This window comes from Ornithodoros turicata, unplaced genomic scaffold, assembly GCF_037126465.1.
Source record: "Ornithodoros turicata isolate Travis unplaced genomic scaffold, ASM3712646v1 ctg00000907.1, whole genome shotgun sequence".
Lineage (NCBI taxonomy): Eukaryota > Metazoa > Arthropoda > Arachnida > Ixodida > Argasidae > Ornithodoros > Ornithodoros turicata.
Window position 1 is genome coordinate 224,533 of NW_026999414.1, and position 22,702 is coordinate 247,234.

General features: G+C 48.9%; 2 protein-coding genes across 2 annotated transcripts; both read left to right on the plus strand.

Annotated features, from left to right (window-relative positions):
• Positions 1–15,542: 15,542 nt before the first annotated feature.
• LOC135375609 (uncharacterized) lies at positions 15,543–16,436 on the plus strand. Its single transcript, XM_064608282.1, has one exon. It carries the CDS (start codon positions 15,543–15,545, stop codon positions 16,434–16,436), a length of 894 nt encoding a protein of 297 aa, XP_064464352.1.
• Positions 16,437–18,844: 2,408 nt separating this feature from the next.
• On the plus strand, positions 18,845–19,549 carry LOC135375610 (uncharacterized). Its single transcript, XM_064608283.1, has one exon. The coding sequence runs from the start codon at positions 18,845–18,847 to the stop codon at positions 19,547–19,549; it is 705 nt and encodes a 234-aa protein (XP_064464353.1).
• The last annotated feature ends 3,153 nt before the right edge of the window (positions 19,550–22,702 follow it).

A 22,702-nucleotide genomic window follows, 5' to 3' on the forward strand; every position in this document is an offset into this window, starting at 1 on the left:
AAAAGACCACTTATGCTCCTGCCATACATGCACTCCTCTCTACCACAATGCCTCTGTTCTTCACAGACACCATTCTAGGCTTGGACGCGAAATTGTAGAAGTGACCTTCATCAGTCATCCATCAGTCTTCCAACAACGCGTGTCAGAGGTCAGTCAACCTGTCACCGCTAGAGGTCGCCTTTATTGGCCAGGACTTTCCTGACTAGAGTTGTTTGTCCAATAAAATCAGTTGCTAGTTGAACACCTTGATGTGTGTGTAGCCTTTGTCCCTCCGCATTATAAATAATGTTTAGTGCATATATTAATGCTGTTAGGCTCCACGATTATATTCATGGAAATAACATTACTTTAGTGGCTAAAGGATGTCTGTGAACAATTAGTTTCATGTGCAATTTTCCTTCACAACCATGATACATCAGCACAGCACTTAGTAACTGCAGACTGAAGAAACATTGTGACAAACACAACATTTGAGCCTCATCAACGCTCAAGCTATGACCTGAAAGATGGTGATTAATTGAAGAATGTGTCTCGTGCAGTGCACCGGCTGTGCGTCAAAATATCAGGACAGAAAAAAGAGGGTGTCGTAAAAATGTTGGATACCTGTAGGAGGCTAGATAAGTCACTACTTATACAGACAATCATGCTCAGGTAAAAAAGCACATTTAATATAACCGACAGCATAGTATTATGCGAGGGAAACATACTGAATCCCCAAAACTTTGTCGCAAAAGTTTGCTCTTGATATGGAGGGGGCTAGGTTACCTGAGGCTCTGTCACGACAGTGCTGGATTGTGCTTTCCCTGGATCCATTTCCATCATTCTCTTCAGCCTTTTCACCATTCTTGCAGAGTCTTGCAGATTAGAAGAAAAGCAGCGTAAACACATTACCCAACAAGTCAGATGCACGCTGCCCCATAAAGTGTGTGTGGGGGGGGGGGCATTCCAGCCAATACCAACCAGAGGTGGCTGAAAAAAATTGTGTGCATGCCCCTTGTGGGAATGTGTTCAGAATAAAAACTTTTTTTTCTCGAGATTTTGTTATCTTTAGCATTGGGGTGCCTCGAACTTGGCCCAAACATGAAACTTGGCCAAAACGCGCTCTGTTCTTGAGCTCTTACAATGCCGCTGGATTTGTTATCGTTCCATATGCTCTTGGGGGGAATAAATAGACCCTTCCGCACTAGTACCAGACAAAGAAAGTGCAGGTATGCCGTCTCTGTATGTCAGAAGGACACGCATAATGGACAACACTTTTTCATGTTTGGGCAAAGTTCGAGGAACCCCAATGCTAAAGAAAACAAAGTACTGAGGTAAAAAGTTTATGCCCTACACACATACCCCTAAGGGGATGCACACAATTTTTTCAGCGAAATCTGATAAGATCGAGATACACCTCTGGTTGGTTTTAGCTGGAATGACCCAGGTCGAACATGCTTGAGTTGGGATTACAAGCATCCGATAATAGCTTGTGGCAAATACCTCAGACACCCTCACGAAACTAGCTCAGATATCTTGTGTCATATAGTAGAGTGAAGTGTAGCTCAGGTAGCTGCACGTCATGAGAAGTAGCCCAACGGCAGAACAAAACACAAGGTGCAGGCAACAGAAGACAAGCTCTCATCCTGCGCTTGTCTAGCACTTGCCCTGCATCCTTCCTGGTTTTGTGTTTCATTCTGCTGTCGCGTCACCTCGCCTTGCAGCAGAAGAGAAGAAACTCCCTGAAGGCATTTTTACACAACTGCGTTACCCATTAAATTAGACACCACTACATAATACAGACAGACATACCAGCAGATTCTTGTGCCTTTTGGAGTTTTCCCTTCAACTCTGTGACTTCTTTTTTCAGAGCTTCTAGTTGTGGTTCATGTTCACAGCATTGTCCCTGAAAGAAAACACTCATTTCATACAGCGGCTGAAATAGAGAGAAACCGAACAATCGCATGCTTACTGTCTCAGCGTCTAATGGTTCTTCATCTGATGCAAGACTAGCCTCTCTGGCGCTTTTGGTTCGCCTCTTCTCCATGGAGTGTTCTGATCCTGTGACGGGAATCAGTGCAGCAGGTTAGGTTAAAAACAATCAAAGCGGGAGTGGGTTTGCCGCGGTACCCCAGCGTTCAGAATTCAAAACCTCAAAATCTACAATACCAAAATGTTACCAGATCATATCTGCGAGGTGTCTTTATGTGTGTCAGAAGGCACCGTTTTTGAAAATAAGATATGAAACAACCTGTCAGGTTGTCGTACCGGGATACGCTGTATCAACGCCAGAGAAGTACGTAGCGTCTTTTTTTAACTAACTCCGCAAAGTACCGTAAGAGCAATATTTCTGAGAGATGGAAGGAAAATATACTTACCAACTGCTAAGACATACGCCAGTGCAGGTGCGACACCCTCCTTCCACTTAATAAGAACCTTTTGCTTGACAGTTTTTACATGGGCAGGATAGGCGGCGAGTTGCCTTGCAAGGTCTACATCAACAAGGCACCGGGTTGGGTAAACGTCCCATTTCTCCAACCCGGGCCACTTCACCAGAACATGCGTCATCGCACACACGCCAAAAAAGTAAGGAAACTACAACACAGGGACAAGCGAACAGAAAAAAAGACAAACGAAAATGAAAATACAATATGGTGGGCGGCGAAGGAGCGGTTAGCCAGCACGGCGCCGAAACGTCCAAAACGTTATGTGCTTGGATTGGATTGACTTGCGTGCTTCCTAGCTGGTCTTGCGGTCTGAATGAGGTCATACGGCTACATAGCACATAATTAGACAAATTTTGTATTCGTTCTTCAGTCTCTCAGCTTTGAAGCATATAGCTTTGTAGCGACCCAGCCAGGCACAGCGTCATCTGCGCACGCCGATCTTCGTCGGCCCCTGCGCACGCTCCCCGCTCGCTGCGCTCTTGTAATTAAACAGTTCTCGTTCCACCCTTCAACTAGAAGGTTCTCTCTCTTCCTTCACTGGTGACCCGAACAGCAGAACACAGCTACCATGACCTCTCCGGCGCCGACGATGCCGGCCCCGCACCGCTGGCGTCGCAACCTTCCACTCTTCATGCTGTAGCCGTGAAGATTCCGCCTTTCTGGCCAGCCGACCCGGCTCTGTGGTTCGCCAACATCGAAGCGCAGTTTGCCCTCCGAGGCATATCTGCACAGCAAACAAAATTATTTCACGTCGTTGGAGCGCTTGGCCCTAACGAAGCGTCAGAGGTCAGGGACGTCATCACCAACCCCCCAGCAGCCAACCCTTTCGACGCGTTAAAAGACGCGCTCACGAAGAGAACGACAGCCTCTGAACAGGAACGTCTGCGACAACTGCTCACAGCTGAGGTCCTCGGCGACAGGAAGCCTTCGCAGCTGCTGCGTCGGATGCAGCAGTTGTTGGGCGATAGGGCCTCATCCTTGGACGAATCCATCCTGCGCGAATTATTCCTGCAGCGGCTTCCGAACACGGTTCGCATGATACTAACGACGTCGAGCAGCGTTTCGCTCGAGGCTTTAGCGGAGATGGCGGATAAGATGATGGACATTGCGCCGCCAACTGTTTGTGCCATATCTCCACAACCCTCTGCACCATCACCGTCGGACTTCCAGGAGCTGCGTGACGAAGTCAGCCGCCTTTCCGGCTTAGTTGCATCAAGCCTACGCTTCGGCCGATCGCGAAGCCCAAGATACCGCGGCCCTCGTCGCGGCAACTTCCGTCGTCGCACACCATCGCCTCTCCAGCAGTCTGCAAATCCCGATGAGTGCTGGTACCACCAAACTTTCGGAGACCGTGCCCGACGCTGCCAGCCCCCCTGCTCCAGACAGGGAAACGGGAGCGTCAACAACTGAAGACGGCCAGTTTAGTTGACGCAGCCCCAAGTCGTCCACGCCTCTTTTACATCACTGACCGCGGCTCTGGCGTCCGCTTTTTGGTTGATACGGGCGCGGAGGTCTGCGTCATCCCCGCCTCTCGAGACGATCAGAAGCGGACCCCACCTAACGCCAGTCTTCAAGCGGTCAACGGATCCCCTATTACGACTTACGGCGAAAAACTCGTTACACTCAACTTTGGCCTACGCCGCGTTTTTCGGTGGATTTTTGTGATTGCCAAGGTACCCCAAGCCGTCATCGGTGCCGACTTCTTGGCCCACTTCGGGCTCCTGGTCGACATGAGTGGAAGAAGGCTAATTGACAGAACCACCAGCCTTTCAGTTCAAGGGGTTGCCGTCACCTCGCCACTTACTCCTACCATCCGTCGGCTCGAACCGAAAACTGACTTCGAAGCTATTTTGCACGACTTTCCAGACCTCACTCAACCACCAAACTGGAAGCTCCCGGTCAAACATCACGTCGTGCACCACATTGTGACATTGGGCCCGCCAGTGCACGTTCACCCTCGCAGGCTGGCGCCAGAGAAATTCAAAGTGGCCAAAGAAGAATTCGAGCACATGCTCGAGCTCAGAATTATCAGGCCATCATCTAGCGACTGGTCTTCGGCTCTCCACATGGTCCCCAAAAAAACAGGTGACTGGCGGCCATGTGGGGACTATAGACAGCTAAACCGGGTTACTGTACCCGATCGCTATCCGATACCACACGTCCAAGACTTCGCGGCAAATCTGCATGGCGCAAGAATATTCTCGAAACTCGACCTAGTACGCGCCTACCACCAGATCCCGGTGGCGCCCGAGGACATCGGTAAGACCGCAATAACTACGCCGTTCGGGCTCTTTAAATTTTCGCGCATGCCCTTTGGACTCCGGAATGCGGCACAAACTTTTCAACGGTTCGTCGACTCAGTCATCAGAGGATTGCCGTTCGCATTTGCTTATATTGACGACCTGCTCATCGCTAGTGCCACCCCGGAAGAACACGCCGACCATATTCGCACACTCTTTGCCCGCCTCAACGAGTTTGGTATCATCGTGAACGCTGCCAAGAGCGAGTTTGGAGTGGAAGAACTTGATTTTCTGGGCCATCACATCACCCGCTCGGGCATCACTCCTCTCGCGTCCAAGGTGAAAGCCATCCAAGATTTTCCGCAGCCGACTACCTCACGAAAGCTCCGCGAGTTCCTCGGGCTAGTAAATTTTTACAGAAGATTCGTGCCGCACTGCGCATCCACCCTCCAGCCTGTGGAAGCGTTGCTCACGGGTTCCAAAGGCCGCAATGCCCCTCTTGCCTGGACATCGCGCGCCACAGATGCCTTTTGCAGTATCAAGCAGGCTCTCGCTGAAGCCACCTTGCTGAGCCATCCAGTGCACGATGCGCCCACGGCGCTCATGGTGGACGCCTCGTCGTCGGCCGTTGGCGCTGTGCTTCAGCAACGGATCGACCACGCGTGGCAGCCGCTATCATTTTTCTCTCGGAAATTCAAAGACAGGGAAACTCGATACAGCACCTTTTCCCGTGAACTGCTTGCTGTCTTCCTTTCGGTGAAGCATTTCCGCCCGTTTCTTGAAGGTCGCGTCTTCACTATATACACCGACCACAAGCCGCTGACCCACGCGTTCACTTCATCCGGCAACAGCTACTCACCACGGGAGATTCGCCAACTTACCTTCGTGTCCGAGTTTTCCACGGACATTCGGCACGTCAGCGGTCACGACAACCCCGTGGCCGACGCTCTCAGCCGCATCAGCGCACTGTCACCAAGTCTTCCTCAAGACATCAGTATTCCGCTCAGCCTAGAGACATTGGCTGACCTGCAACGCTCAGACGAAGACCTCCGCATGCTCCGCGAAAACTCTACATCGTCGCTTCGTCTCGAAGACGTCCTTCTTCCCGGTACCGCCACCACGTTTGTCTGCGACGTATCCCAGGGGCATCCACGACCCTTTGTCCCAGCAGCCCTGCGCCGGCGCGTATTTGATACCCTCCACGCACTATCGCACCCGGGCATACGCGCAACGCAGAAGTTAATCAGTGCGCGCTACGTGTGGCCCGGCATGCAAGCCGACATCAAGCACTGGACGCGTGGCTGCCAGCAGTGCCAGAGAGCTAAGATACAGCGACACACTTTTGCTCCCGTGCACCCCTTCCTTCCACCTGACACCCGCTTTGAAAACGTCCACTTGGACATCGTGGGACCCCTCCCGCCTTGTCAAGGTCACCGATATCTACTCACGGTGGTAGACCGTTTCACGCGGTGGCCTGAGGCGGCCCCCATGCCTGATATCTCCGCCGCAACTGTCGCCGCTACCTTCACGAGCACGTGGGTTGCCCGCTTCGGAGTGTCCTCCACTATCACTACTGACCGTGGGCGGCAGTTTGAGTCGTGTCTATTCAGCGCCCTCACCACCTTACTGGGATCTCAACGCATTCGGACCACTTCCTACCATCCGGCATCAAATGGCATGGTGGAACGATTCCATCGACAACTCAAAGCCGCCCTCAAGGCACACCCCAACCCCTACTCTTGGACGGAAGTTCTTCCTGTCGTCCTGCTCGGCCTCCGTTCAGTCTTCAAGCCGGACTTGGGGTGCACCGTAGCAGAGCTCGTTTACGGCACAACTCTGCGACTACCTGGAGAATTCCTCGTGTCCCCCAAGGCTACTCCCCCGCCAGATCCAGCAGACTACGTTTCCCGGCTCAAAGCCATATTCAACCAGCTTCGCCCAGCACCCCCTCGTCAACCATGTTCCTCCAGGCTTTACGTGCACGACGACCTGGAGACGTGCACACACGTTTTCGTGCGCGTCGACGCTGTCCGAAAGCCGCACTTCCAAGTTCTTCTCCCTCATCATCAATGGCAAGCAAGAGCAAGTCTCCATCGACCGATTAAAGCCAGCATACATTGAGGCTCCTGCTGCTGACCTCACGGCTGCTCTGGTCTCCACCCCTCACTCCGTTTACCAGCCCGCCGTTCCCCGTTCAGCAAAATCCGTCCACTGGGCCCCTGTCCTGGTGACGCACCGCTCTTGCGTTTCACCAACGCGCTAAGGGGGGGAGCAGCTGTAGCGACCCAGCCAGGCACAGCGTCATCTGCGCACGCCGATCTTCGTCGGCCCCTGCGCACGCTCCCCGCTCGCTGCGCTCTTGCAATTAAACAGTTCTCGTTCCACCCTTCAACTAGAAGGTTCTCTCTCTTCCTTCAGTTTTATGAAATTTCTTGTATGTCGTTTTTGTAACGTAGCCGTGGCTTCTACAAAAGGAACACATACAAGAAACTGGAGAAACCAATGTTGAGAAACCGGAACAAGAAACCGAAAACACGTTGCGGAGATACCGTGTACGTGAACGTTCGTGGCAAGGTTTTACCATGTTACAAAGCAAAAAAGTTTGAAAAAAATGCCAAGGTATTTCAATTTTACAAAACAAATACATTTACAGTACGAACTTAACTATTCATGTGGCACAGCAGGCAGCGGTATGCCATGCGACAATTTTGCACCCCATTCTAACGCTCACGAGCACTCTGTGAATTTGGTGTAGCTGTGTCTTCGCTGCTTATGGCAAAAGCTAAACCAACGCCCCTCAATGTCACAAATATAACCACTAAACCAGGGAACTACAACGCACGCGTAAGAGCACCTGCCCCGTATGCCTCACTACCGATGTGGTCTGCCGCGCCGCGCGCGTATGAGGTATGACACTTCTTTGACAGTCTGCGAGTTTGTGCTTTGCTGATGGTTCCGGTCGTCTGCAAAGGTCATCGCAGCAGTTGTAGAATCAGACACGGCATGATGATATGATCGCCACGTTTTGAAATGTGCTTCGCTATATGGAGCGTCGCTTTTGATTTTGTCGCTTCAACTTCTACCGTCGCCTCTTTTTTGGGTGCGCACCCTAGGCTTGTTTTTCGCAATGCCAAACAAAAAGCGTTATAACCAAAGCTTGTGGGACCGTAGTTTCCCGTGTCCAGTGCGCACTCGTCACCGAGAGAAGAGGGCAAAGCTACAAGACCTGCCAGCAGCAAGCCTATGTAATGTATCCAGCATTCATGGCACGTCACACAGTGCTGGTACTGAACTTCACGAACAGGAAGTGTCGTGGACAGAGGGGCAACACCTTGCTATTAATCACGATGAGGATCGTCTCCATGAGTCTGCGACTAACAGTCAGAACAACGCAGAGGGTGCGAACTGTGAAAGCGATAATGTGGAGTTGTCGGAAGCTGGTAGTGGCGACGAAACGAGCAGCGACACAGCGGGCTATGATGGTAACGGCGACCAGGACGCTTCAGATGGCGGCACTTCGGATGACGACACTTCAGGTTCAGATGATTCCCTCTACGAGGAAGCACCAGGGAGAGATCAAATCCCAGACGAACTTGTAAGTTGCTATCGTAAACACATATATTATAACACAATAATTAAGACACTAATCATCATTCCTGAACACATCTTCTACTGGGCATCAAGCGTGTGCTAACGTAAATTCCTCTTATTTCAGGATCAGCCTCTCTATACCGGATCGAAACTCACTCGCCGGGAAAGCCTGCTGCTAATTATGACGCACAGGCTCAGGTATCATTCCTCGAAAGAGGCAACTGAGAGTCTACTGAGGGTCGTTGAAGCTCATATCCCCAACACGTCAAGCCTGCCACAGTCCAAGTACCTTTTTTACAATGCATTCACAGCATGTATGGCAAGCCGTACTTTCCACTTATATTGCCCCACTTGTCAGTCGTATATGACACAGATGGATGGTACCGATGAGTTACCTGTTTCTTTGCTGTGCACTCAATGCGATTGCAGCTACGATGCCAAAAAGCTGTTGAAGGACAGCTCCTACTTCGTGACACTAAACATTGGCTGCCAAGTACGCAGTGTCTTAGAGCAGCATGGCCTTCCCTCAAGGAACAACGATTCAACTTTTGACATCTCAGACATCACGGAAAGCCCCGGATACCGGAGGCTCCCAATGGGGAACGACGACGTATCTGTTACTTGGAACACTGACGGCGTGCCTGTTTTTTCATCTTCAGGATTCAGCATCTGGCCGTTACTGCTTCAGATGAACGAATTACCTTTAAAGACACGGAGTGAATCAGTCATCCTCTGTGGTTTGTGGTTTGGGTCGTGCAAGCCCAATATGAATTGTTTTTTTAAATCATTTGTGAACGAGATGAACACGCTCTCGTCGGACGGGGTATCCTGGACAGACAAGAACGGAACTGAATGGCTCTCCCGTGTTTCCCCTGGGCCGTGTTCTGTGGACACTGTTGCAAGTGTCTGTTAATGAACATGATACAGTTTAACGGTAAATACGGCTGCGGGTGGTGCGAAGCACGTGGTGAGCAAATGGCAGTGGGCAGGGGCACTGCTCGTGTTTACCCCATGGAACAGCCCCTTCCAAAGTGCAGGACAGATGACAGCATAAGGCAAAAAGCTGGTAAATCAGAACGGAAAGGCGAAACAGTGTGCGGCATCAAAGGACCTAGTGTTCTGTTCTTCCTCACGTATTTTTCCTTTCCTTGTGGGTTTGTGGTGGACTATATGCACGCTGTGTGCTATTGGTTTGTCAGGGCCACAGCGTGCATGTTGTTCACACACAAAGGACCTGAGCAATATCACTTGGGTCACTGCCTTTCCCAACTAGACTCTAGGCTCCAAGGGCTGCAGCCTACATGGGAAGCGTCACGGTTACCGCGATCATTGCAGGCATGGAAATACTGGAAGGCCTCAGAGTGGCGCAGTTGGCTTTTGTATTATTCACCAATTGTTCTAAGAGGCATCCTGCCAAGTAAATACCTGCACAACTGGCTTAAGTTCGTAAGCATAATGCACATACTTCTTGCGAAGTCAATTCCTCTCGATGGGCTTGTTGTTGTAAAGAAAGAGCTGCAATCTTTTTTACTTGAGTACCAGAAACTCTATGGTAAGCGACGCATGACCTACAACGCTCATTTGTTGTTCCATCTTGTGGATAGTGTACGGGAGTGTGGACCACTGTGGTGCTATTCATGCTTTCCCTTTGAAAGCATGAATGGCACACTTCTGAAACTCTTGAATGGGACTAGGTACATCGACAACCAAATCGTTGAGAAGTACTCTTTGCTACGAGCACTTCCGCAACTAGCTAGTTTTTGTAGTGACAAGACTCCCAGCTTTGTGCACCAGCTTGTCAGGGATACACTTCATGGCTATAGTTTGCGAAAGAATGATACAAGGTATAGCTCTGCTGTACTGTACGGCAAGGGAACATTGCTCTCCTGTGGGTCCAGGGCTTTCAGGAAGGTTACGGTGGATGGGTTTACCTATTGCACTAAAGCCCTTGATAAATCTCGGCGCTGCAATTCTTTCATTTACAAAGACGGGAACTTTGGTCGAATTCATTCAATTTTGTTCACCTCTGGTTCTGATAATGGAGATTCAGTGATGTTACGGATTGAGAGGATGGAAGTGAAGAAATAAATGTTGGCATCTATAGCTGAAGCAAGTGCCTTATTTGTAGAGGCAAGTTCCACCTCTGAAACATTTGATGTTCCTTGTCGTGACATTCAGAAGTGTCTGTATTTAAATTGTGCAGGTGCTATGTACTTATGTGTGTTGCAGAAGAGTGGTGTCCTTGAGGCCACGTAAAACTGTAATATCATTGTCCATGTGAGGGATCCAGAAATAGTGGACTTGTTGTTTGTGTCCGTTTACATTGCTCTTGTACATATGTACGTGTCATGTTGAGCCTTGATAGTATTACACTTTTTTCATGTTTGACGTACCTCAGTATTATTTAAAGGGGCAATAAACAGGTATACGGGACGCACTTTTTTTAAATACATTGTGATACGCTGCCGAAGTTGAATGTTTAAAAAAAATTGTTGCCTCAAAACAGTAAATGATGGCTCCAGACTTCATATTCACTGCACTGTTTCGCTGTGGCTTTTTCCCTTACGAAAACTGCTGGTGCCTTTCTGCTTATTGTTAACAAACACAAGTCAACAGTACCTACAAACTTTCTATACACCAGCTGTTGATTCTTTGTTGACATAGCTAGTTCAATTCCTGTGGAGTTATGGCCCATTACTTCCTGTAGACGTCTGTCTGCAGAATGTTCGTGTATTTTTCTATTGACTCTCAACACCACTCTTGTGTCACCGTGCTAGTTTATTTCCAGTTGACTTATGGCCCAATACTTTCTGCACACAAATGCTTGCACAAAATCAACTAATTTGCGTGCTTGAATACTTTCTAAAAAGTTATCACGACTGGCCGCGTGAAGTGTTCTTTTATTTACAACAAAACTTTTTACAGGTTGCCATAGCTATCGGTTTTGACTGTGCTGCTCCACACGGTTCCATAGGATGCGATGACATGACGCATTTGAGAGAACTGATGTTCCTAGGCTGGAACAACATAGAAGGATAAATACATACAACGCCTCAAATTGCCTAAGAAATCAACGATGGAAGATGAAAGTCATCAGTTCTCTCATGTTCAACAGTTGCCGCTTGCGTCGATCCCGTCCTATGATTGTGTGTATGAGTGTGAGAAATGTAAGAGAATCTTGCTGGAAATAGATCTCGTGTTGTATAGAACCTTCGGGTTAGTAGAGACCAGACCAGCACTGGACGACAGCTTAAGGGACCCAATGATTTTACAAATGCCATGAGTGCTGATATGAAGGGGGACCATAGGTGAGGAGGCGATTACTGATAATGGAGTTTGGGTGTACCCGTTATCGGCGTTGAAAACGGATTAAAACAAGGAAGCGAAAGCTTTGGCGCAGTCGTTGTCGGCGGGTATCAGTTAGACCGATAAGGTGGGATTTTGGCGGAGATCAAATTTTTGGTTTATTTGTCAAGAGAGACGGGAAGTCGATGGTAAAGAACTTATGTTTCACTTCCCAAGCAGCACAATGTACTGAAAGTCGAGTGCAATAGGGGTGTACGGTATGTGTCTTATCAATGTTCTTTAGATTCACAGGTCTGTTCAAGGCCTTCCACCTACCCGTCCACCCCTATTGCACTCGACTTTCAGTACATTGTTCTGCTTGGGTTCCTTCATCGAGCGCCTGTATTACCGTTCATAGTAGTGAAATTTAGCCCATGATACGTCGTCGCCAAGACGCTTTGCCTTCCTGAATAAACGCTTTTTGGTGGTTAGCAAGATTTTAAGACTTTTCGTGAACCAAGGATTGTGATCATGAGATTTGACACTTATCTTAGGAACATCGTACTCAGTAAGGTAGTTTATCTTGTCACGAAAGAGGGACCAGTTATTCTCAATGGAGTGAGGCGAGGTGCCATGAAAGGGATTTTCATACAGAGCTTCAAGACCCTCGTTGATGGCTTGGAAGTTAGCTCGAGCATAGTCGTATATGGTTTTATCGTTGAATTTATGAACATTTGGACAACTTGAAGAGATATCTTAAAAAATGGCCTTGTGGTCACTGAGACCATCAGTGACATGCAAAGACGTGATGTGCTCAGGATGGGAGGTTAAAACCAAGTCAAGGGTTGACTGTGTGGCATGAGTTATTCGGGTAGGATGTGGAACGACCTGCGATAGATTAAATGTAAGGCATAAATCCGCAAACAGTGTCTCTTGTGAACTCCGGGAAAGATTGCAGTGGAGCAAGTCCCAGTTTATTGACCGTATATGTATCAGCGTATATTGAAGGTACATATTACTATATATGTATCAGGGCAGATTTCAAGCTTCCTGAGCGGGCACAGACGGTGATCTCAGTTGTCTCGCGACGTAACAGACGGAGAAAGACACCGGCTGTCACACACACACAGCCATCCCGAAGGCTATGCCCATCTTTGTTGATGCACCCACGAATTCCACAAGAAGACTGCCGAAGCTCTCCCACTCGTATTAAGTACCTGTAGCTTGAACTACAAACAGTTTGGTGCACACTCCATAAAACGAGAACAGCTGATTGCTGATTTCATGGGCGCGTCCATGCGAGCCGAGAAGGACAGTTCAACAGAGGAGCAATTTTAGGTAAGTTCGAACGTGGCGCCAGTCGTCGGTGCAACAATTTCCAGAGTGAACCGAGCTCGATCAGCCCAGATAACGCTTTTTTCATTCTTTTTCTTTTTAGTATTGTTTATTATTATTTGTATTCATTTCCAATTCTAATTCCAATTCCAGCTCAACCACTCAGCGTGCAGACACTAGTGCAACGTAAGTCAATAAATCTCTCGATTCCCTAAGGAGAAGAGTACTTGAAGAGTACTTTTTCCCTCTCTACGTCCAGGAAACATACGGTTTCTGAGCCAAGACAAAATAGTAGCGAGCGCAGTTGACATACAGAAGTGTCCCGTACCGTGAAGACCACCACCCCCACCACCCCAAACGTGCACTCTTAAAAATAAACTTCACCACATAGCACGCTCCTAGCCAAACATCATCCCGAGTGACATCGTTCTCTCCCCTGATTTGTTGAAAACGGGAGGCGTCCGCCTTTTTGTGACAATTAACATTTCTACATAAGTGTCACAAAAAGGCGTACGCCTCCCGTTTTCAACAAATCATGGGGGAGAACGATGTCACTCGGGATGATGTTTCGCTAGGAGCGTGCTATGTGATGAAGTTCATTTTTAAGAGTGTGGCTGCCACGGTTTCGGTTTTGGCCCATTTGGATGTCAAAATTCAGGGATGGATATTTTAATACACGTACACTCTTAAAAATGAACTTCACCGCATAGCACGCCACTAAGCCAACCATCACCTCGAATGATACCGTTATCTGCCCTAATTTGTTGGAAACGGAAAGCGTACGCCTTTTCTGTGACACTTATGCTGTTCATATCGGTATCTGGCTTTTGTGCAAGACGTCCTTATTAGAGTTAATGAATGAATTTAATTGATTAGTCATCCTTATTAGTCATTATAGTCTTTCTTGGAAAAGATACGCGCCCGTAGAACTCATCTGTGAAAATGACGTGCTCTCGTGACTTTTTTTATAAAAATTTGTCCAAGCTGAAACATACACACACACACAAAATAAACGGGGTGCCACAAACGCATACTTCGTGGTCGTAGCCGTTTTTAATAGAGATGTTTTTAAATAAAACAACTAGGACTACGTGTACATTAGTTTCGCACTTACGCGTATGCTAGTGGAGGAAAACCTTATCTGCAAGGCATTCTAATTTCCATAATTCACTAAGCTGTATTTTTTTTATGAAGCTGTTTTTCTTTCTTTCGAGAAACAGAAAGAGCAGAATTGCTGGCAATCGTTTTAGATATGAGATGAATCCTTCATCTGTGTGCTTCAAATTATTATCCACAGAGGTATTTGTTATTAGTGCACCGTTTCAGATTTTCCATTATGGAGATACCTCGCTCGCACTAACTCGGAAGTCCGCAAGGGGGAGCGAGCCCTAACCTAACCCAACCCAACCTAACCTAACCTGAAGGAGAGCACTGCGGAACATGGAGTTGGAGACTGAGGAGCACGGCTTATTACAAAGAGGTCCTCGGAGGGAAAATTCGAGGGGGGGGGACGGGGGGGGGCAGAGCCAACACCGTGAAAACTCGAAGAGCGGTGGACTGTTCCCCATGCCCCACATTCCGATTTATACCGAAACTAAACAGGAGCAGCTTCCCAAGCTAGGGATCCGGAACGAACCGACAACAGTAAAAAACAATCAAGGAAAAAGAAAAAAAAACAAAGGAAAGAGAGGAAGGAAGCAGAAAAAAGGTATATTCGCTTGAACCGCAAAGCGACAAAAAACATTGCAAACACGTTTTTCTTGTGCCTGCCATCGGCATTTAGCAGCATTTCTGAACCCTGATGTGGATTACAGGCCCAAATAATGACAAATGAGCAAGCAAGCATCCTCTCTGCTCGTCTGTTAGTGTTTTACGTCGTTTGAAGTGCAAATTGTTGCGCCTACCACTAGTGCCACATTCGCGTTCAAATTGCTCCTCTGTTGAACTGTCCTTGTCGGCTCGCATGGCCGCGCCCATGAAATCGGCAATCAGCTGTTCTCGTTTTCTCGAGTGTCCACCAATCTGTTCACAGTTCAAGGTACAGATACTTAATCCGAGTGTTGAAGCCTCGGCGGTCTTCCTGTGGATTCGTGGGTGCATCAACGAAGATGGGCATAGATACAGACAAAATGGTTAAAAAGCAAGTGAGCTGGTGGCTAAGATCAATGAGGAAAATTTGTGTTGTGTCGTCTGTTTTTCGTCTTTTTCCCAGTCTCGGGTTTTCGTCATGGATGGGCATAGTTTTCGGGATGGCTGTGTGTGCGACAGCTGATATCTGTCCTCTGAACTGAACCTTCTATTTTTTTTAAAAAACAACTTCAGTATATTGCAGTTGTAGCGAGATTGTTTCCTTAGTTTTGTCGCATATTGCGTTCACTTCATCTGCTTTTTCTTTTCGCCAACTGGTGTAACCACCGCTTTGACTATTGCGGCCTCCCTAAGGTTTATGTGTCAGTTTTGGAAGTGTACTGCAGCCAGCTTCACTGTTTGACTGATAATTTGCACGGTTATTTCTTTAATATTGTGGCGGCGCCGAAGACGATCGCACCATCCGTACCACCCGCGCTTCTTCTCGCGCCTTTTCCGGTGCGTGCACCACTTCGATTCCTGTCCGGCTCCGGTGACCAGCACCGTTCTCCGGCTGCAGTCTCGAAAATAAACTCAGATGGCTTCCCCTCAAGCTGGTCACCCGGACGCGAACCTTACCCCTTCTGCTTCGCCGTCAGCGGTACCTGCCTCTTCAGTCAGCCCGGCATTAAGCATCTCGGCTTCCACGCAAGTCCGTCTCTCCCCATTCTGGGCCCATGACCCCCTCCTCTGGTTTGTCCAGGTGGACAATTTCTTCCACATGCGACACATTACATCAGAAACCACCAAGTACCAGCACCTGGTTGAAAGTCTTCCCCCGTCCGCGGCCGCTGAGATTCGGGACATTCTCCTCGCGCCGACGGCAGACAAACCCTATTCAGTCCTCCGGGACGCTCTCGTTAAACGGCTCATGCCATCCCAGGAGCACCGTTTACAGCAAGTGCTTTCGTCTGAAGAGCTCGGTGATCGTCGCCCCACTCAATTTCTCCGCCATCTGCAGTTCCTTCTTGGCGACAAGGCATCATCTATTGACCCTGCTATCCTCAATGAACTTTTCCTCCAGAGACTCCCTCCCCATGTACGCGTGTCACTAGCAGCATCGGGCGCCCTGCCCCTCTCAGAGCTAGCAGAACTCGCCGACCGCGTCCTGGACATTGCCCCTCCAACCGTCGCCGCGATGCCCTGCAATACGCAATCTGATGATTCCGAGCTCGGCCAGCTGCGCCAGGAAGTTGCGCGCCTCACCGAACTTGTCTCACACCTGTCGCAGCAGCGCTTCCCGAACCGCGGGGCAAGCCTCTCGCGGCGCACACCTTCGCCGGCGCGTCGCTTGCAGTCCCCCACGTGCTCCCGCCGCACTTCACCACCGGCCTCCACCTACTGTTGGTACCATCACACATTCCGCAACCGCGCTCGTCGCTGCCAGCAGCCCTGTACTTGGCCGTCGGGAAACGGCCTGGGCGATCATTAACGGTGGCTAGTGATTCCCACCTCCCTGAGTGCCGTCTCTTTTTCGTCACGGACAAGATTTCCGGCACCCGTTTTCTCGTGGATACTGGTGCCGAAGTCAGTATTATTCCGGCGACGCCGTTCTGCAAAGGAACTCGACAGCAAACCTCTCCACTCCGGGCCGTCAACTCATCCTCCATTGCCACGTACGGCCAACGTTCGCTCACCATCGACGTTGGCCTTCGCCGCCGCTTTCAGTGGTTGTTTTGGATTGCCACTATCCGTCATGCTATCCTTGGAGCCGATTTCCTCCGCCACTTTGGACTCCTTGTCGACGTCGCCCGCCGCCGAGTTGTTGACGCCAATACACACCTTACTGTTCACGGCGTCGCCACCGCATTGCAGCCGCTGCACCCCACTTTCGTTCCGGCTCCCGCCACGTCTGTTTTTGAGGCGATACTTCAAGAGTTTCCCGATATCACTCGTCCACCTAATGTCAACAGCCCAGTCAAGCACCATGTCACACATTTCATCACAACAACGGGCCCGCCAGTACACTGCCGCCCACGGCGACTCGCTCCAGAACGCCTTAACATAGCCCGCGCGGACTTTGAGCATATCCTACAACTGGGTTTTGTCCGACCTTCGTCAAGTCCATCGTCATCCGCATTACACATGGTCCCTAAAAAGACCGGCGACTGGAGACCATGTGGCGACTACCGCGCGCTCAACAACGTGACAGTTCCTGATCGATATCCCTTGCCGAACGTACAAGATTGCACGGCCCATCTGCACGGATGCACTACCTTCAGCAAGGTTGATCTCATCAAAGCATACCATCAGATTCCGGTTGAGCCCTTCGACACCCCAAAAACCGCCATCACCACACCATTTGGTTTATTCGAGTACCTGAGGATGCCATTTGGTCTGCGAAACGCTGCACATACATTTCATAGATTCATTGACGAAGCATTGCGAGGCCTTCCCTTCTGCTTTGCGTATCTCGACGACTTGCTCATCGCCAGCGCCGACGAGGAACAACACATGATGCACCTCCGTCAACTTTTCCGTCGTCCCGACGAGTACGTCATCGTCATAAATCCTACCAAGTGCCAGTTTGGCGTGTCCGAGCTGGACTTTCTCGGACACCGAGTAACCGCCGCAGGAATTCGTCCCCTCGACGGCAAGGTTGAGGCAGTCCGGAACTTCCCCCAGCCCACCACCAAACGCAAGCTGCGTGAGTTCCTTGGACTGGTCAATTTCTTACTGCGTTTCATTCCCGGCTGCTCGGCCATCATACACCATCTGGAAGCGATGCTTTCTTCTGCTGCGCCGCGTACCACCCTCGACTGGACACTTTCGGCCATCGAAGCTTTCAGCGCCATCAAAGCCGCATTGGCGAATGCCTCGCTCCTTGTATATCCAATTCCAGGCTCTCTAACATGCCTGATGGTGGATGCTTCCAATATTGCTTTAGGAGCTGTCCTTCAACAGAAGTTGCATGGCGTCTGGCAACCCATTTCATATTTTTCACGTAAGCTCACACCACCGGAGACACGGTACAGCACTTTCGGCAGGGAGCTGCTCGCCATCTATAGTGCTGTACGTCATTTCCAACATTTCTTGGAAGGTCGTAACTTCTTCGTGTGCACTGATCACAAGCCGCTCACCTCCCCCATTACGTCGAACAGTACCAACCGCTCACCGCGCGAAGCTCGTCATTTATCCTTCATCGCCGAGTTGACTTCCGACATCAGGCACGTCAGCGCCAATGATAACCCCGTTGCTGACGCGCTCTCAAGAATTTCCGTGGGTGCCCTTACCTTTCCCTGCACTGCTACTCCCTCCATGGATGACATCGCTGGCTTTCAAGATACCGACCCTGAATTACTCACCCTTCGATCGTCAACCTCCACTCCACTCCGCTCCGCTTCGACGACATCACCCTACCGCACTCCTCTAGACCTGTGGCTTGTGACACTTCCACCGGCACGCCACGTCCTTACACCCCTCTTGGGTACTGCAAGCTTGTATTCGACGTTCTCCACAACCTATCCCATCCCAGCATCCGAGCGACCCAACAGCTCATCACCAGCAGATACATCTGGCCTGGCATCAATCGCGACATCAGATACTGGACCCGCGCATGCATCCCGTGCCAGCGTGCCAAGGTTATCGGCACACTCATCCGCCCACCGGGCAGTTCCTTCCACCTGACGCCCGTTTCAGCCACGTCCACCTGGACATTGTAGGGCCTCTGCCCCCTAGCAACGGTTACCCTTACATCCTCACCTGCATCGACCGCTTTACTTGCTGGCCCGAAGCGATCCCCATTTCCAACATCACTGCAGACAGTTCGAGTCGGCGCTCTTCAACAGGCTCTTGCAAACGATCGGCTGTAGGCGCGTCCGAACTACCGCGTACCACCCCATGGCCAATGGGCTCGTGGAAAGGTTGCACCGACAACTCAAGTCAGCCATCCGTGCCTATCCGGCTAGAGAGTCATGGACGGAGATTCTTCCTTTAGCCCTCCTTTGCATCAGCACCGCCATCAAGAAGGATATGGGCTGCACTGTTTCCGCGATGGTGTACGGCACATCCCTCCGCCTTCCCGGCGATTTCTTCTCGTCATCCCCCTATCCGCCCCCTGACTATACCACATACGTCAACCGCCTCCTTTCCGCCATGCATTCTCTCCACCCTCCGCCGTCACGCAACTCGCAGCCGCGGTTCATCTACGTGCCGGCAGCACTGGAGACCGCCTCGCACGCCTTCATCCGCAAAGACTCCGTGCGGGGTCCCCTCCAGCCTCCCTATGAAGGCCCATACCCCGTGCTTGCTCGCTCGGAACACCACTTCACCGTCCAACTCCCTCGACGACAGGACGTCGTCGCGAAGGCAAGACTGAAGCCCGCCTTTCTAGACCAAACCGAAACCACCCTTCCTGTGCCTCCATCTGGGCCCACTCTGCTTCCGCCGAAACGCCCCCGCAGGGTTCACTGGGCGCTACCGCTTCTCCGGGTGGGGGGCTCCTGTGGCGGCGCCGAAGACGATCGCACCATCCGTACCACCCGCGCTTCTTCTCGCGCCTTTTCCGGTGCGTGCACCACTTCGATTCCTGTCCGGCTCCGGTGACCAGCACCGTTCTCCGGCTGCAGTCTCGAAAATAAACTCAGATGGCTTCCCCTCAATATTATTTGTATTACTTTCATCTGATACTGTACCATTAAATAGGATAGAAATCCATTATGGTGTAGAATTATTTTTCCTTTGCAATGTTCCCGCACTGATCTTGGTGACAAGTTGTCTCTCATTAAATTCCTTTTGAGTTGTATTTCACACTGCTTACAGCATAATGTGAGAATGAGAAAATGTATGCTTCAGATGTTCTCAGCATCCTCTACAGCAACTGCTCCTGGGCTTAAAATCCAGAAACTGCACACGACAAAAAAAAAAAAGACAAATGTAGAACAGACGACACATCAAAAAGGACACGACAAATTGATTGGGACTGTGTTATGCTATACATTTTGTGTGTGTGTGTCTCTCTCTGGTTCTGCATTTTTGTGAACATGTGCCATGTTGCGGCACCCTTGCCCTCTTGTCACAAAAACAGCCTCAGACATAAAAATGCAGACAAAAAAGTAGACAACTCCAACTTAACATAACAAGAGAGAACAAAGATGGGGACATAGGAAGCTTCTAGGGTCTTGGCACATACGCAATGACCCCTCGGTTTGTAACAAAAACTGTGGCCCCTCCCCGAACAATACTCCCATCTCCTTAAATAGCGACCGGTTGTGCAATCTCTCATTCAGTTTGGCACTGATAATGTCCGTCGCATGACGAATGAAACGTCTGAGTAAACCTTGTTATTTTGTTATGTTAAGTCGGAGTTCTCTACTTTTTTGTCTAGTTATGTCGTCTCCCAGCCTTTGGAGTATTTTTGCATAAAGATGCAGGTTGTGAGAGGCACATAAACTCTGCTTACATTGCTAACCTGTCTATCACAAGACACGTGAAAGGATTGCCAAATTAAAATTCAATAATACAAAAATGATTCTGAAATACAAAATTCCAGTAGAAGGGAGAGTAAACATTGGAATAACAGGTAAAGGTAAAGCACTCAAGTGTTGGCATTCTTCTGATGGTGTATGATATGCTGCTCTATTTAACCCATGACATATATGTTGTCAAACATTAACATCTTGCATTCAACATGAAGATGCTATACCTATTCCATCTAAGCGACTCGTCCTTACACGGACACGTTGCACACCATTTCAGCACAAAGATTTGATATCTCTGCTTGTTGGACATATAAAGCAAATACTGTGCCAAAATTGTGTTACTTACATGACATACTGCATCTGCTGAGATATGTTACGGGAGAAATACTCCTGAAGTGATTAAAGGAAGTGCATACGAGTACATATGCTTTGCAAAGTTGTTCCAAAATTCCAAGTAGTTGTTACAAAGTATGTTCGTGTTGAATTGGCAAAACATTAGTCATCTCATAACAAAGTGATGAAAGAAACTAGTGAAAAATGCGAAGCCGCAAGCACTGTTGCATGGCCGTGTTCACAATGGGCAATGACGCTTTTCACTTTGCGTACTGCGGACTGACTATGCTCAATGAGGGGTTTGCAGTGTTTATGATTGATGTAGGCCATGGCAACTACCGATAAACTTTGCATAGTGTGCAATGATATCTTTTGTGAACAAGACAAACCTCAATATATTCCCATGTAATTTTGATCATACAATTAATTGAGTTGAGGGTTTCAGGTATTTAGGTGTGCACCTCTCTTGTGATATTTAGTTGAAATCACACAGTAGTTACGCATCCTCTAAGCCTCTTAAAAAATTGTCTTCTTGAAGTGGACACGAAAACTACCTTTCGCACACAGTACGCTGCTGGCATACAAAACCCTTGTACAAAGTGCCTCAGAAACGGTACAAATAACGTCATACTGTTCATCATAAAAACAAATGACATCGCACTGTTCAACAGAGCCACCAATTTGGTACAACTGAGCTACGCTCAAAGCTAGGGGGGACGAGTTGGCATCAAAAAGGCACGGTCTTGAGGGGATTACGGTGGTGGTGGAACTTGCGGTCCTACCTTTCTTGCAAGAGGAGGCAGCGAACAAGTGCCCATTCGTGGATCCCAGCCCTCCCCTTCGGATTTGTTTCGGTATCAGTCTGTCTACCAATGTCATGATGACATTTATATTCTGTTGAGTTTCTTACGTGCTGTCTGGGACATGTATGTAGGTTGGTATGCCAATAATTTTTTTTTATTATTAACATTTTTTGTAGTTTGAATCCCTCGAAAAACCATTGCACAGCACCAGAACACAAAGGCTACATAATGACCCAGTGTCACAAACTTTGTCAGCCTCACAAACCTATCACCTCACAAACCAAAGTTTGTAAAAATAATTGAGTGCTAGAATGAAGTTTTGGCAATTGTGAGTAGCATTTGAACTGCTGCCTATGTAGCTGCAGCATAATTACAAGTAATTCATAATTTGAGGGTGCTCTACTCTATCTTCCTCTGCATGGTACTAAAAACTGTGATGATTCCAAGTGCTCATCCTCTTGGCCCAGATTCTGCAGCAGATTTATCAGCCATTTGTGTTCTTATTTGTGGTACTGTGTCAAACTAGCCACTCCACTCACATACCAGCATTCCTAGGTTACACGTAACATGTAGTTGAAGTGCATACGAAGAGGGGAGTCAAGTCCTGTAGATCACATAAACAACATACAGAAACCGACACTGAAGATTTTGGTTATGTAACACGTAGTTATAAGAGTGGTTTAAACCACCGCGCAGAACGAGAGGATAGAGAGGTAGCAAGCGAGCTGGTGGTATAGATCCATAACTTAAAAACCCCAAGACTAGGGGACAAAAAAAAACCTTGTCTGTGTTTGTCGTTTTTTTTTTGTCCCCTAGTGTCGGGTTTTTAAGTTATGGACCTCGCAGAAGTTGCAGATGTTGTTCATCAACTTTCTTTTGAGATGGACAGGGAATTTCATTGCTTGGGGCGATACTCTACCCCATAGCTGCTTGTGGTGTGAGGAAGGAAATAATGTCCCATGGAGTCCAAAATTGCCAAAAGAGGTTTGAGAGCAGGCATTCGTGGGCTCGATTTAGCCATAAGCCAAGCAATTTTATCTGAAAATGTCAGTTTGGAAAGCTTGCTAGTGTGGGCAGTGACACAAAATATACTCTGGGTCTACAGCACTGCAGTGACAGTATCCGAGCCAATCAACTTGCCT

What these genes read in the sequence shown, in the direction of transcription:
- LOC135375609 (XM_064608282.1), top strand. Translation starts at nt 15,543, where the DNA reads ATGGCTTCCCCTCAAGCTGGTCACCCGGACGCGAACCTTACCCCTTCT.
- LOC135375610 (XM_064608283.1), top strand. Translation starts at nt 18,845, where the DNA reads ATGGCCAATGGGCTCGTGGAAAGGTTGCACCGACAACTCAAGTCAGCC.